The following is a 13139-nucleotide window of genomic DNA, read 5'->3' as shown; positions in this document are numbered from 1 at the left end:
CGCAAGCACTCACACATGCACAAACACATATTATTAGACAGGGTCTCACTACATAGCCTGGTTAACCCGGAGCTCATTATGTAGACTAGCCTGGCCTTGAGATCCACTTGCCTCTGTTTCCTGAGGGCTAGGATTAAAAGTGTGTGCCACCACACTACCTCAGATCCTCTTAATTGCCCTGCTGAGCTTCCCATCAGACCCTTGTGTCTTTGGAATGTGGTCATGGAATGATGCCAAGGCCAGGGCCTTGTTGGGAAAATTGCTAAGAATCCTCAATTGGCTGGGATCCAGGGAGAGGGTAGAAGGGTCTGAGCTATGCCTCTTAGTTCCCTGCAAATGGACCGTTGGTAGAGGCAGTTAATCTTAATATCGATGACTGGCATTGACATGAAGGGAATGTTAATTAGAAGTCTTTAGTCAGAGTGCAAACTGTGAGCCACCACAGCACATCAGTAAGATCTTAAAATCGCCTGCATGAATGTGTACTGAATTAGGTTGTTTCTCTGTAACTGGTAGGTGCAGCTTAGCAGTGAGCCTTTGAGCTCTGCTATTTTCTTTGTGAGAGGGTGATTTGTTTCCCTGTTGTGTGAATTGTGCTTACGTCAAGGAATTTATCAGAGTCATCTAAGTTGCTTAATTTATTGGTACAAATTTGTTTACAATAGTCCCTTGTTGTGCTTTTGATATTTTTATACTCTGCAGTGATGTCATTTGCCATTCCTGAGTCTCTGGTCATCTATATCCTGCTTCTCTTTTGGCTCTTTCTACTCCTCCCCCATTCTGCTTCAGTATTTTCTGGACACTTTTGGTTTATGCTGCTATTTTATCTACAAATGCATTATAATGTTTAATTTTTTTATTATTTGGAATTGGTTTATTTAGTTTAAAAACATTTGGGAATAGTCCACTGATAATTTTGATGTTTATTTAGGATTGAATTCTGTTGTGGTCAGAACACCTACTTTGGATAGATTGTTTTTAAGTATATTGAGACTTGTTTTATGACCTAGAATTTGGTCTGACTTAGTAAATGTTGTTTGGTGGAATATTCTAGAAATGTCAATGAGGCCATTTGGGTTCATAGTGTTCACATGCGTTCTATATCATTGTTAACTTTGTGTTTTTGTGTTTTGTCTATTATTAAAGAGAAATATTTAAATCTCTGACTCTACTTGTGATCCATCTCCCTCGCTCTTAGTAATCCTATCTGTTTTGATTTGTGTAGTTTGAAGGGCTTTTAAAAATATGATGAATGGTGAAATACATTAATGTTCATGATACAGTATCTTGTCAGTGAACTAACTGACCCCTTGTTATGAAAGAGCTTTCTCCATCCATGCTGTTACATGCTGTTATTCTGAGATTTCTTCCTCTGATGTTAGTATAACTGGCCCAGGTTTTTTCCAGTTTATCCAGCACATCTGTAGGCAGCTCAAGGCTGACTCAGTGTCTGTGTCAGTCTCACACTGTCTGTGTTTCATTGCGGGTTCTGCAGCCACTCACACGGAATGTGGTTGTTGACATGGTTAGTAAGTACTAACTCTTCAAATTTCTGTGTGTTCTGTTTTCTGCCACTTCCCCTCCCCTTTCCTCTCCCCCTCCCCTTCTTCTCCCTCCCCTTCTCTCCCCCCTTCTCTCCTCCCCCTCCCCCTCTCTTCTTCCCTCCCCCTTCCCTCCTCCCCCCTCCCCTTCCCTCCTCATCCCCTTCCCTCCTCATCCTTTCCCTTCTTTCCTTTCCCTTCCATCTTCTCCTTCCCTTCTTCCTCCCATTTCTCCCATTTCCCTTCCTTTCTCCCCTTCCCTTTCTCCTCCTCTTCCCTCCTTCCCTTCTCCTTCCATCTTCTTCCTCCCTTTCTCTCCTCCCCCTTTTCTTTTTCCTCCCTCTTCCCTTCTTCCTTCCTTCCTAACTTCCTCCTGCTTCCCTTGCCTCCCCTCTCCCCTCCTTTTCCCTCCTCCTCCCTCCTCCTCCCCTTCCCTCCTCCCCCTGCCCTTCATTTCTCTTTTCCACCTCCTCTTTTTGCTCTTTTCATTGTTGGAGTATTTTTATGGCTCCCCTTTCTTTCTTCCTTGTGACTCATTAGACATGACTTCTATTTTTGTGTATTAAGGTTTCTTTAGGGCATGTGTACAGACATGTCTACCTGGTATATTTCAGGTCAGGCATTTGTATTTAGAGAATGGACAAATAAAACTCTGAGTACTTTGTTCCCCAGCCAATGGTTGCCAGCAGCCAGAGGCACCATCAATGCCCCTCAGTCCCGTTCTGTCATTTATGCAGGTTGGCTCTAGTCTCCAGTCATAGTATTAATCTCCTGACATTAGACAGAATCTCCTTCCCTGACCACCGAGGCTTTAATATGCAGGGTCTTTGCCCTTGGACGATTCCTTCTATGTGTTGTTGTTATTTGTTTTTTTTATGTTGAGAGATTGTGCATCCTCCATGGCAGAGACACACCATGACCTTGACTCACTGAGGTTGAAGCTGGAAAGTAGCAAACAGAGTCTTATCAGGAAGAACGACACTTCAGGGTCTAAGTTTATTTCACCTAATCCATGCAAAGCCACAGACCAGAAGGGAATTCAAGGTTAATATTCTCTCATTCAAGGAGATAAGAATGGATCAACTCGCATTCTCCTGCATGCTGACCTCCAGTTGAGCCAGCACCATTTTTTGAAAAGGCTATCTTTTTTCCACTGGATGTTTTCAGCTCCTTTGTCGAAGATCAAGTGACCATAGATGTGTGGATTCATTTCTGGGTCTTCAATTCTATTCCATTGGTCCACTTGCCTGTCCCTGTGCCAATACCATGCAGTTTTTAACACTATTGTTCTGTAGTATTGCTTGAGGTCTGGGATACTAATACCCCTAGAAGTTCTTTTACTGTTGAGAATAGTTTTAGCTATCCTGGGTTTTTTGTTATTCCAGATAAATTTGAGAATTGCTTTCTCTAATTCGGTGAAGAACTGAGTTGGGATTTTGATGAGGATTGCATTGAATCTGTATATTGCTTTTGGCAAGATGGCCATTTTAACTATATTAATCCTGCCAATACACAAGCATGGCAGATTTTTCTATTTTCTGAGGTCTTTTTTGATTTCCTTCTTCAGAGACCTGAAGTTCTTGTCATAAAGATCTTTCACTTGTTTGGTTAGAGTCACAGCAAGATACTTTATATTGTTTGTGGCTATTGTGAAGGGTGTCATTTCCCTAACTTCTTTCTCAGCCTGCTTATCCTTTGAGTATAGGAAGGCAAGTGATTTGCTTGAGTTGATTTTATAACATGCCACTTTGCTGAAGTTGTTTATCAGCTGTAGGAGTTCTCTGGTGGAGTTTTTTGGGTCACTTAAGTAGACTATCATGTCATCTGCAAATAGTGATAATTTTCCTTCTTCCTTACCAATTTGTATACCTTTGACCTCCTTATGTTGTCTAATTGCTCTAGCTAAGACTTCAAGTACTATATTGAAAAGATATGGAGAGAGAGGGCAGCCTTGTCTAGTCCCTGATTTTAGTGGGATTGCTTCAAGTTTCTCTCCATTTAGTTTGATGTTGTCTACCGGTTTGCTGTATATTGCTTTAATTATGTTTAGGTATGGGCCTTGAATTCCTGTTCTTTCCAAGACTTTTAGCATGAAAGGATGCTGAATTTTGTCAAATGCCTTAGTGGATCAAGGACCTCCACATAAAACCAGACACACTGAAACTAATAGAAAAGAAACTGGGGAAAACCCTTGAGGACATAGGCACAGGGGAAAAGTTCCTGAACAGAACAGCAATAGCTTATGCTCTAAGATCAAGAATTGACAAATGGGATCTCTTAAAATTACAAAGTTTCTGTAAGGCAAAGGACACCGTCAAAAGGACAAAATGGCAACCAACAAATTGGGAAAAGATCTTCATCAACCCTACATCCAAAAGAGGGCTAATATCCAATATATACAAAGAACTCAAAAAGTTAGACCCCAGGGAACCAAATAACCCTATTAAAAATGGGGTACAGACCTAAACAAAGAATTTTCACCTAAAGAAATTCGGATGGCCGAGAAGCACCTTAAGGAATGCTTAACATCATTAGCCATTAGGGAAATGCAAATCAAAACAACCCTGAGATTTCACCTCACACCAGTCAGAATGGCTAAGGTTAAAAACTCAGGTGACAGCAGGTGTTGGCGAGGATATAGAAAAAGAGGAACACTCCTTCACTGCTGGTGGGATTGTAAGATGGTACAACCACTATGGAAATCAGTCTGGCGATTCCTAAGAAAACTGGGCCCTGCTATACCTCTCCTGGGAATATACCCAGAGGATTCTCCAGCGTGCAGTAAGGACACATGCTCCACTATGGTCATAGCAGCCTTATTTATAATAGCCAGAAGCTGGAAAGAACCCAGATATCCCTCAATGGAGGAATGGATACAGAAAATGTGGTACATATACACAATGGAGTACTATTCAGCTATTAAAAACAATAAATTCATGAATTTTTTAGGCAAATGGATGGAACTGGAAAATATCATCCTAAGCGAGGTAACGCAATCACAAAAGAATACACATGGAATGCAATCATTGATAAGTGGATATTAATTAGCCCTGGAGCTCTGAACACTGAAGATAAAATTAGCATATCAAATGATTCCCATGAAGAAGGAAGAAGAGGGCCCTAATCCTGGAAAGGCTTGATCCAGCATAGTAGGGAATTATCAGGACAGAGAAAAGAGAGGGGGGAAAGACAGGAGAATGGATGGAGAGAAGAGGACTTATGGAACATATGGGGGGGGGGACTGGGAAAGGGGAAGGCTTCTAGAATGTAAACAAAGAATATAGAAAATAAATTTAAAAAAAATTAAAAAAATATCTCTCGTTCTTGGAGTGTCATGAGTTTTTCAGGACTTTTTTTTTTTTTTTTTTTTTTTTAAATACTAAACTTCCTGGTCATAAAAGGAAAAAAAAAAAAAACCTCATGTTCTCTTTTCCTTTTTTTCTTTTACAGCAAGTCACTGGCCGAAGTTTTGGTGACAAAGACTTCCGGACAGGACTAGAAAATGGAATCCTTCTTTGCGAGTAAGTAATACTTACATTGCTTGGTTTTATTGTATGGCTGTACTTCATATATTAGTCTGTTTGTCATAAATTTTCCACTGTAGTATGATTTTTTTCTTTTTCTTTTATTTATTTACTTTTTTTTTTTGAGACAGGGTCTCTGCATGGCTGGCCTAACACTCACGCTATAGACAGGGATGCCCTTGTCCTCACAGAGATCTGCTTGCCTCTGCCTCCTAAATCTGGCCTCCAGTATTTTACTTTTGATTGACTCACAGTTTGAATCTTACGAGAAACCACAGGGATAGGCGGGGAATGTATGTGAAAAGTGACTGTTTATATGCAAGGGGAAGAGTGGGGATCATAGTCATTGCAAATTAGAGAAAGAAATGGAACCCACTGGTGTTCTGCGCCCAGTAATTTGACCACTTGGGAACTTGTGTCCCAGGAATTATAAGGTTGTGGGTCTTACTGTGCTTGCTACAAGTAATGGGCTTTCTATCCTTGGAAATCTCAACCCAAAGCATCTTGCCACGAGTGAACACAGTGTTTCTGTAAATTCAGGGCATCTAAAAAGCAGGATGTGTTCGTCACTGGTTCTGCTTTGTGCGGGTGTTGGGTACATTTAACTTGGGCTGCTGACTGAGTCTAGAATTGATAGTGATGGCAGTGTCTGTTGTGTTTTAGAGCAAGGCTCTGTCATCATGTGTCGTAAGTATTTAATCTCAATCCGGGGTTTCTATCCTGCCTTTAATCATCCCAGATAAAAGACACACAACTTTCATGTTTATAATAAGTCTCAAAGCACTAGAGCTGGGCAGATATCCACACTCTAAGCTATTTTGCCTACTTCCCTCCAAATAACCCCAAGTTATATCTTTCCGTGGTCCATTGGGTTGCTCTCAACTCCAATTGGCCAGCCCTCATGGCCATGTTTTCCTGACTCCCCTATCCCATGGCGTCTCCTCCTCTCCCCTTCTTTTTCTTCTTTCTCCTCCTCCTCCTCCTCCTCCTCCTCCTCCTCCTCCTCCTCCTCCTCCTCCTCCTCCTCCTCCTCCTCTTCCTCTTCCTCTTCCTTCTTCTGCTCCTGCCTAAGACCCCAAGCCTGGGAACCAAAAGTCTGCCTATCTCTTTTCTGCCCCGCTATCAGCTATAGGCATCTTTATTCATCAATCAGGGACAACTTGGGGGGTGGTGGTAAGGCTACACAGCATCCCTTGGGTCCCTGGGGGCAACCAGTACCAGTATTTAGCATTACAATACATAGCACCAGAGCAAACTTCAACAACAGAGCAGTTCTATGACAGTAGAATTAGAGCTTTCTAGAAAATGGCTTTAGACACTAAATAATCCAGAACATTAATATTTATAAATGTATATGGACATAAACTTTAAACCAAGACTTCAAAAATTGAACCTGTGTATTTAATGGCCTGCGTAATGTTGACGCTGATTTCTATTTTAATGAAAGATGATGGACATAGACCAAAACAGGCTCCTCCTAAACGAGGCTCTGAGGGACATGTGCAAGACAGTTCTATACCTCAATGGAGCTATAAAAGAGAAACTTCTCTCATGTTCTTTCCTGCTGAATCTCAGTATTCCAGAGTCTGCACTGTTCTGATCTCCCCTTCACCCTAGCATGCTTTGGCCTCTTTTTGAAGCATCAGGTAAATGAAATCACATAGGGTGGACTCTTATTTTGGCACCTTTCAGAATATCATTTGATGAGGTTGAAAATTACGGAGATTTTAGAGCCTAAAAATGGAGAGTTCAAGTCCCCACCCTTCTTCCTTGAATCGCTTACTCTCTCACAGTCAACTTTCTCTGAATGTCGAGGCACATTGCCGCTCTACTGCCACGTACACACTCACTGTGAGCAAGGCTTTCTGAAGGACTGTAGTGCATCACAGACAAAAGTCACTTAATGTGTAGACTTCTTTTCTACATAGCTCATGTTAGCGTGTTCTTCTGCCTCCTCACTGCCTGTTTGTTTAAAGAAAACTTGGGGACCCCAGATTGCTGTTTCTATTTCCTCCTTCCCTTTGGGGGGGGCTCTTCTTGGGTGTTCCTTCCCTCAGCACCTCTCCTCTGTGTTTTATAGCTGAACCAGAGCGCCTCTGTAGGTAAGCTGTAATTAGTTGGTATAGTGCCTCCCCGAGCTGAGCTGAACAGACAGGCTCTAAGGTGCCCTTCTGGGATAGCACTGGCATTGAATCTGGGCTCACATCCTTTTCTTGGATCAACAGCCTGCTGAGAGCAGTCAGGGTGCAGCATACTTTCTGTTGAAACAGTGTCAGTGTTGATTATTATTATTATTATTAATATTGTCAACTTAATACATGGTAGAGTCATATGAACAGAGAGAGCCTCAACTGAGAAAAATGCCCCATCAGATGACCTGTCGGCAAGCCTGCGGGGGCATTTCCTTTTTTCTTTTTTTATTAGATATATTCTTTATTTACATTTCAAATGTTGTCCCCTTTCCTGGTCCCCCACCCTACCCCGCAAAAATCCCATAAGCCATCTCCCCTCCTGTTGTTCCCTAATCAACCCTCTCCTGCTTCCCAGTCCTGGTATTCCCCTACAATGCTGCATAGAGCCTACCCAGGACCAGGGCCCTCTCTTCTCTTTGATGTCCAACAAGGTCATCCTCTGCTGCCTATGCATCTGGAGCCATGGGTAGCTCTGTGTGTACTCTTTGGTTGATGGTTTTGTCCCTGGGAGCTCTGGGAGTGCTAGGTGACTCATAGTGTTGTTCCTCTGGTGGCGCTGCAAACCCATACAGCTCCTTGGGTCCTTTTCTCTAGCTCCCTCATTGGGGACCCTGTGCTCAGTTCAATGGCTGGCTGAAAGTGTCCCCCTCTGTATTTGTCATGCACTTGCAGAGCCTCCTAGGTGACAGCTACATCCAGCTCCAGTCAGCAAACACTTGTAGGCATCGATAATAGTGTCTGGGTTTTGTAACTGTATATGGGATAGATTCCTAGGTGGTCTTTCCCTTAGACTCTGCTCCACCCTTTGTCTCTGTATCTCCTTCTGTGGGTATCTTGTTCGCCTTTCTAAGAAGGACCAGAGTATCCATACTTAGTTCTTCCTCCTTCTTGGGCATCATTTGATAAGTGAAATGTGTCTTGGGTATTCCAAGTTTCTGGGCTAATATCCACTTTAAATGAGTGCATACCACATGTGTTCTTTTGTAATTGGGTTACCTCACTCAGGATGATATTTTCCAGTTCCATCCATTTGTCTAAGAATTTCATAAATTCATTGTTTTTTAATAGCTGCATAGTATTCCATTGTGTAAATATACCAGATTTTCTGTATCCATTCCCCTGTTGAGGGACATCTGGGTTCTTTCCAGCTTCTGACTATTATAAATAGGGATGCTATGAACATAGTGGAGCATATGTCCTTATTACATGTTGGAGAATCCTTTGGGTATATGTCCAGGAGTGGTATAACAGGGTCCTATGGTAGTATCATGTCCAGTTTTCTGAGGAACCGCCAGACTGATTTCCAGAGTGGTTGTACCAGCTTTCAATCCCACCAGCAGTGGAGGAGTGTTCCTCTTTCTCCACATCCTTGCCAGTACCTGCTGTCTCCTGAGTTTTTGATCTTAGCCATTCTGATTGGTGTGAGGTGAAATCTCAGTGTTGTTTTGATTTGAATTTCTCTGATGATTAAGAATGTTGAACATTTCTTTAGGTTCTTCTCAGCCATTCAATATTCCTCAGGTGAAAATTCTTTGTTTAGCTCTGTACCCCATTTTTTAATAGGGTTATTTGGTTCTCTGGAGTTTAACTTCTTGAGTTCTTTGTATATATTGGATATTAGCCCTCTATCAGATGTAGGATTGGTAAAGAGCTTTTCCCAATTTGTTGGTTTCCATTTTGTCCTATTGACAGTATCATTTGCCTTACAGAAACTTCGTAATTTTATGAGGTCCCATTTGTCAATTCTTGATCCTAGAGTGTAGGCTATTGGTATTCTGTTCAGGAAATTTTCCCCTGTGCCCATGTGCTCAAGGCTCTTCCTCAGTTTCTTGTTTATTAGTTTCAGTGTGTCTGGCATTTCTTGGTCTGTGATTGCTGTGGAAAGACCCAGATCACTGAGTGTGGCAACATGCCTAGGCAGGTGTGCTATAAGAAAGCACGCTGAGCCATGCAGTGGTGGCGCACCTTTAATCCCAGCACTTGGGAGGCAGAGGCAGGCAGATTTCTGAGTTCGAGGCCAGCCTGGTCTACAGAGTGAGTTCCAGGACAGCCAGAGCTATACAGAGAAACCCTGTCTCGAAAAACCATAATAATAATAATAATAATAATAATAATAATAATAATAAAAGAAAGCACACTGAATGAGTCATGGGCAGCAAGTCAGTAAGCAGTGTTCTTGTATAGCCTCTGCTTTAGTTCCTGCCTCTGGGTTCCTGCCTTGAGTTCCTGCCCTGACTTCCCTCAGTGATGGTGTATGACCTGAGAATTGTTAGATGAAATAAATACTTTCCTCATCTCCACTGCTTCTGCTCATGGTGTTTATCACAGCAATAAAAATCTAACTAGGTCAGGGTCATTGGCACCCATTTTTGTTCATTCAATATTGAGTCCAGAGAATCCTATAGCCATTCATCTTTCTGCTGCGTTGCCAGGGATGACTCCGTCAGGTTGCTGTACTACCTGCCTGCCTGTGGGTTCAGAGTGGGGTCCTCTGAAGACGAGCTCAGGATTTAGAGACATTTACACGTAGAATTTTCTTCCAAACAAAAGGATGGAGTCTCTGCGTGCATGCAAACGTACCGTCCTTGGGGCTTTTGCACAATGCTGTGATGAGCAGCAGAGTGCTAAGGTGAGGCGTCGAGTCGGGCCATGGCTAGGAAAGGCGTGAGCGGGACCACACAGAGCACCCTGGCCAGCTTCTCTCAATAACTGAAGAGCAGAGACTGCTGGTGGGGAATGCACTGCTTTTGGTGGCCCTAAGCAAGCGCCACCTGGGCCACATTTCTCCATGACGGCCTCAGGGGAAAACCTGAGTCAGGAGCCGGAGAAATAAGACAAGAGGACACTTCCAAGTTTAGGACCTACAGAGCCATAGAAAAGTCAGTGTCCAAACAGGACTCTCACCTAAGAGTATATGAGAGAGACTTTACCCTTGAGTCAAATATGAGTGGCCGTGGCCCAGGAATGTGAGTTTAGGATAAGCCAAAGTCCATGGCCCAATGTGGTAACAGTTTGATGAAGTTTTTATAGAAAGATAACAAAGAAAAGTCAAGGAATCTCTCACATCTATCAGGGTTTTCTGTTGCTGTGATAAAACACCCTGACCAAGGTGGTTCACCTGACCAAGAAATAGTTTATTTGGGGTTCTGGTTGCAGGGGGTTGAGCAAATAAATCCTGATGTGGAAGCAGCAGATCCAGCAGCAGCTGGAAGAGGGAGCTGAGAGCTCTCATCTTGAACACCAAGCACAAAACAGAGACACCTGGAAAAGGCTGGAGTCCTTAAACCGTCAAAGCCCAACCTGAGTGACATAATTCTATCAGAGCTGCACTCCTGAAACCTCCTCCATGCAGTGTCACCAACTGGGGACCAAGTGCTCAAATGCATGAGCCTACGAGGGGCCATTCTCCTCCAGTCCATAAGCGGGTGAGGACAAACTGGGGGAGGGGGGACTCTGCTATAGGCCCCAGATGCCCTGAAGGCATTCTTAGTTCTTGGTAGGTTGGAAACCAGGGATCTGTCCCTACATCCCAGAGGATAGATCCACATGCTTTAGTTCATAGAAACCACACTCACTGCCCTGATGCTGACAGCGGGGAAGTCTGGGGACAGTAGAGAGAGCTTTTTCACCTCTCACCCTGTGCTTCGGCTGGCTAGAACTTGGGTCCTGAAGCCTGTCTACCCATAAGCCTGATGTAGGGGGAGCAGGTTGCCATGGCTACCTTTGAAGAGTGAACAAAGATGCTGATCGTGTGCCACCACCTAGACCTGGAGAGGTTTTCGGATGATGGTGAAGGTCTCACTCAGTGCTACCATTTCTGTGGTGCCCCTTAAAAATACAAAAGCTCTACAGTTTCAGCCTTTGAAATTCTAAGCAGGTCATTTTTCTTTAGAGTGGGCATTTCGTACTATATTTTCTTTGTTATGTTTTGAATATCGGATGCCCCCACACCCCAGAGGCCCGTGAGTTTGAATGCTTCGTCTTCCCCTGGCGCTGCTGTTTCAGGAGACTGTAGAATCCTTGCAGCCTAGCTGGAGGAGGTGGGTTACAGTGCAGGAGGTAGCCCTGATGTTTAGCCTGGCTCCACCTCCCATCCCATCTATGCTTCTGCACCTACAGGAATGAGGGAGTAGCCTCACACTCCGACCATCACGAACGAACGAAAGCTAGCCTCCAACTCTCCCTGGCATGCTGGACAGTACCTTCAAACTTTGGAGTCAAAATAATCCCCTTTCCCTTAAGTTACTTCTTGTCAGTTCACAACAATAAGGAAAGAAAAGAAAAGAATGTAGATTTAAATATAGTGTATAAAACTACTTGGGACCTTTAAACATTTTGTTATTTAAGCTTGGTTAGGGTCTTCCACTTATGTTAAGACCTTAGGTAGAAAATGCATACACTTCTCAAGTTAGATCAGTTCTCGGTATTAGGTGAAACTATATAGAGACTTCTGTGATCTTTGTTTGCCAAAAAATGCCCTGGGTTGTTCATGAGTCAAATAATAAATAAATAAATAAATAAATAAATAAATAAATAAATGAATGAATGAATGAATGAATGAATAGATTCTGGTTCTCTATTAGGCACCTGGTTGGTCATGAGTCAAATAATAAATAAATAAAATAAATAAATAAATAAATAAATAAATAAATAAATGAGTGAATGAATGAATAAATAATTTCTGGTTCTCTATTAGGCACCTGGTGGCAAACTAACATGTGGATTCAAAAGTACTATTACTAAACCCATTTTACAGAAGAAATAGCTGAGGCATGGAAGAGGAGCAAATAACTTGGCAAGCTCACTTGCACCGATAGACTTCAGTTGAGGAAGTTTGATTTATCTGCTCTGCTCCTGAAAACTTGGTTGAACTAGGGTTTTAGGGGAGAGAAATGTAAGAGGTGGAAGGGTGGGTCTGGGGTCAAAGGTTGGGAGAAGCGGAGCTGGAGTGTAGGCATAAGGGCAGTATGGACGTTGGACTGTGCATCTCAGCTGGGCGAAGGAGGGGCACGCCGGATGGCTCGATGGCCTTAGGACGGTAGAAGCAGCGGGAGTGTGACGGAGCTGTTGGGAGGAAGAGTCAGGACTGTAGGACATGGGGGTGCAAGGCCGAAAGAGCAAGAGCCTGGATGACGAAAGAGTTCAGTGGATGACGTCAGGGCTTTAGTGTCTCTGAGCAACCAGATGGAGACAATGAGAACGGTAGACCAGCAAAGATGAGAGACAGGAGAGAGAAAAGATGGACACCTGCCCGAAGCGTGCAGAACAAGAAGTGAGCAGTCTGAAAATCCCCTCAGCTTTGCACTGGAACCCTGCAGAGTGACCCTTGTGGAGCTAGGCATATATAGTTTACAGGCAGGAAGAGCAAGACGAGAGCACCTGCATTCCTTCTAATGCCAACTGACGTGATTTTCGTCTCAGCAGCTCACCGTCCTCTGTTGTTTTGGCTAAGAGTGTAAATGGCCAAGGGATGTGAACTCTTTGTGGGGAGTTTCATAAAAGGTCTGGGATCAAAGTGTGATCAAAGTGTGAGTATCTGATAGTGATCCACGTCATACTCTTGGAGATATGAGCCAGATACTATACTGTTTCTTGGGCATGTAAGGCTGATTCAGTCCATGAAGAAGCTGCCCTGGGATGGCGTGAGGACTATGGCTGTCCAGATTGCCTGCAGGGAGATGTTTTTGGCCCCAGCTTCTGCCATGACTTCAACATTTAAACAGACCTCTGTGGCATTTCACACACATAGGAGATTGGCAAATTATGGCCATCTACATATTTTTGTACTGACCACTTTGATCAGATAGTTTTTATGTATTTCAGTGTATTTTCAGAGAAACCTGATGAGCCCCAAAAGAACTATGGGATTGCTGTGGCTGTGA

The 13139-nt window shown here is 43.2% G+C and overlaps 1 protein-coding gene across 11 annotated transcripts in view; it reads left to right on the top strand.

Moving 5' to 3' along the window:
• The window catches only part of Limch1 (LIM and calponin homology domains 1), a 308704-nt gene that overhangs the window by 110196 nt on the left and 185369 nt on the right, over window positions 1–13139 (top strand). For all 11 annotated transcript variants that reach the window (XM_052198325.1, XM_052198324.1, XM_052198321.1 and 8 more), the window contains exon 2: window positions 4992–5062. In XM_052198325.1, the coding sequence (XP_052054285.1) occupies window positions 4992–5062 (71 nt within the window). The remainder of the gene's footprint in view (window positions 1–4991; window positions 5063–13139) is intronic.

The sequence above is a fragment of the Apodemus sylvaticus genome, chromosome 11, assembly GCF_947179515.1.
Source record: "Apodemus sylvaticus chromosome 11, mApoSyl1.1, whole genome shotgun sequence".
Lineage (NCBI taxonomy): Eukaryota > Metazoa > Chordata > Mammalia > Rodentia > Muridae > Apodemus > Apodemus sylvaticus.
This window is presented reverse-complemented; position numbering and strand designations above follow the sequence as displayed.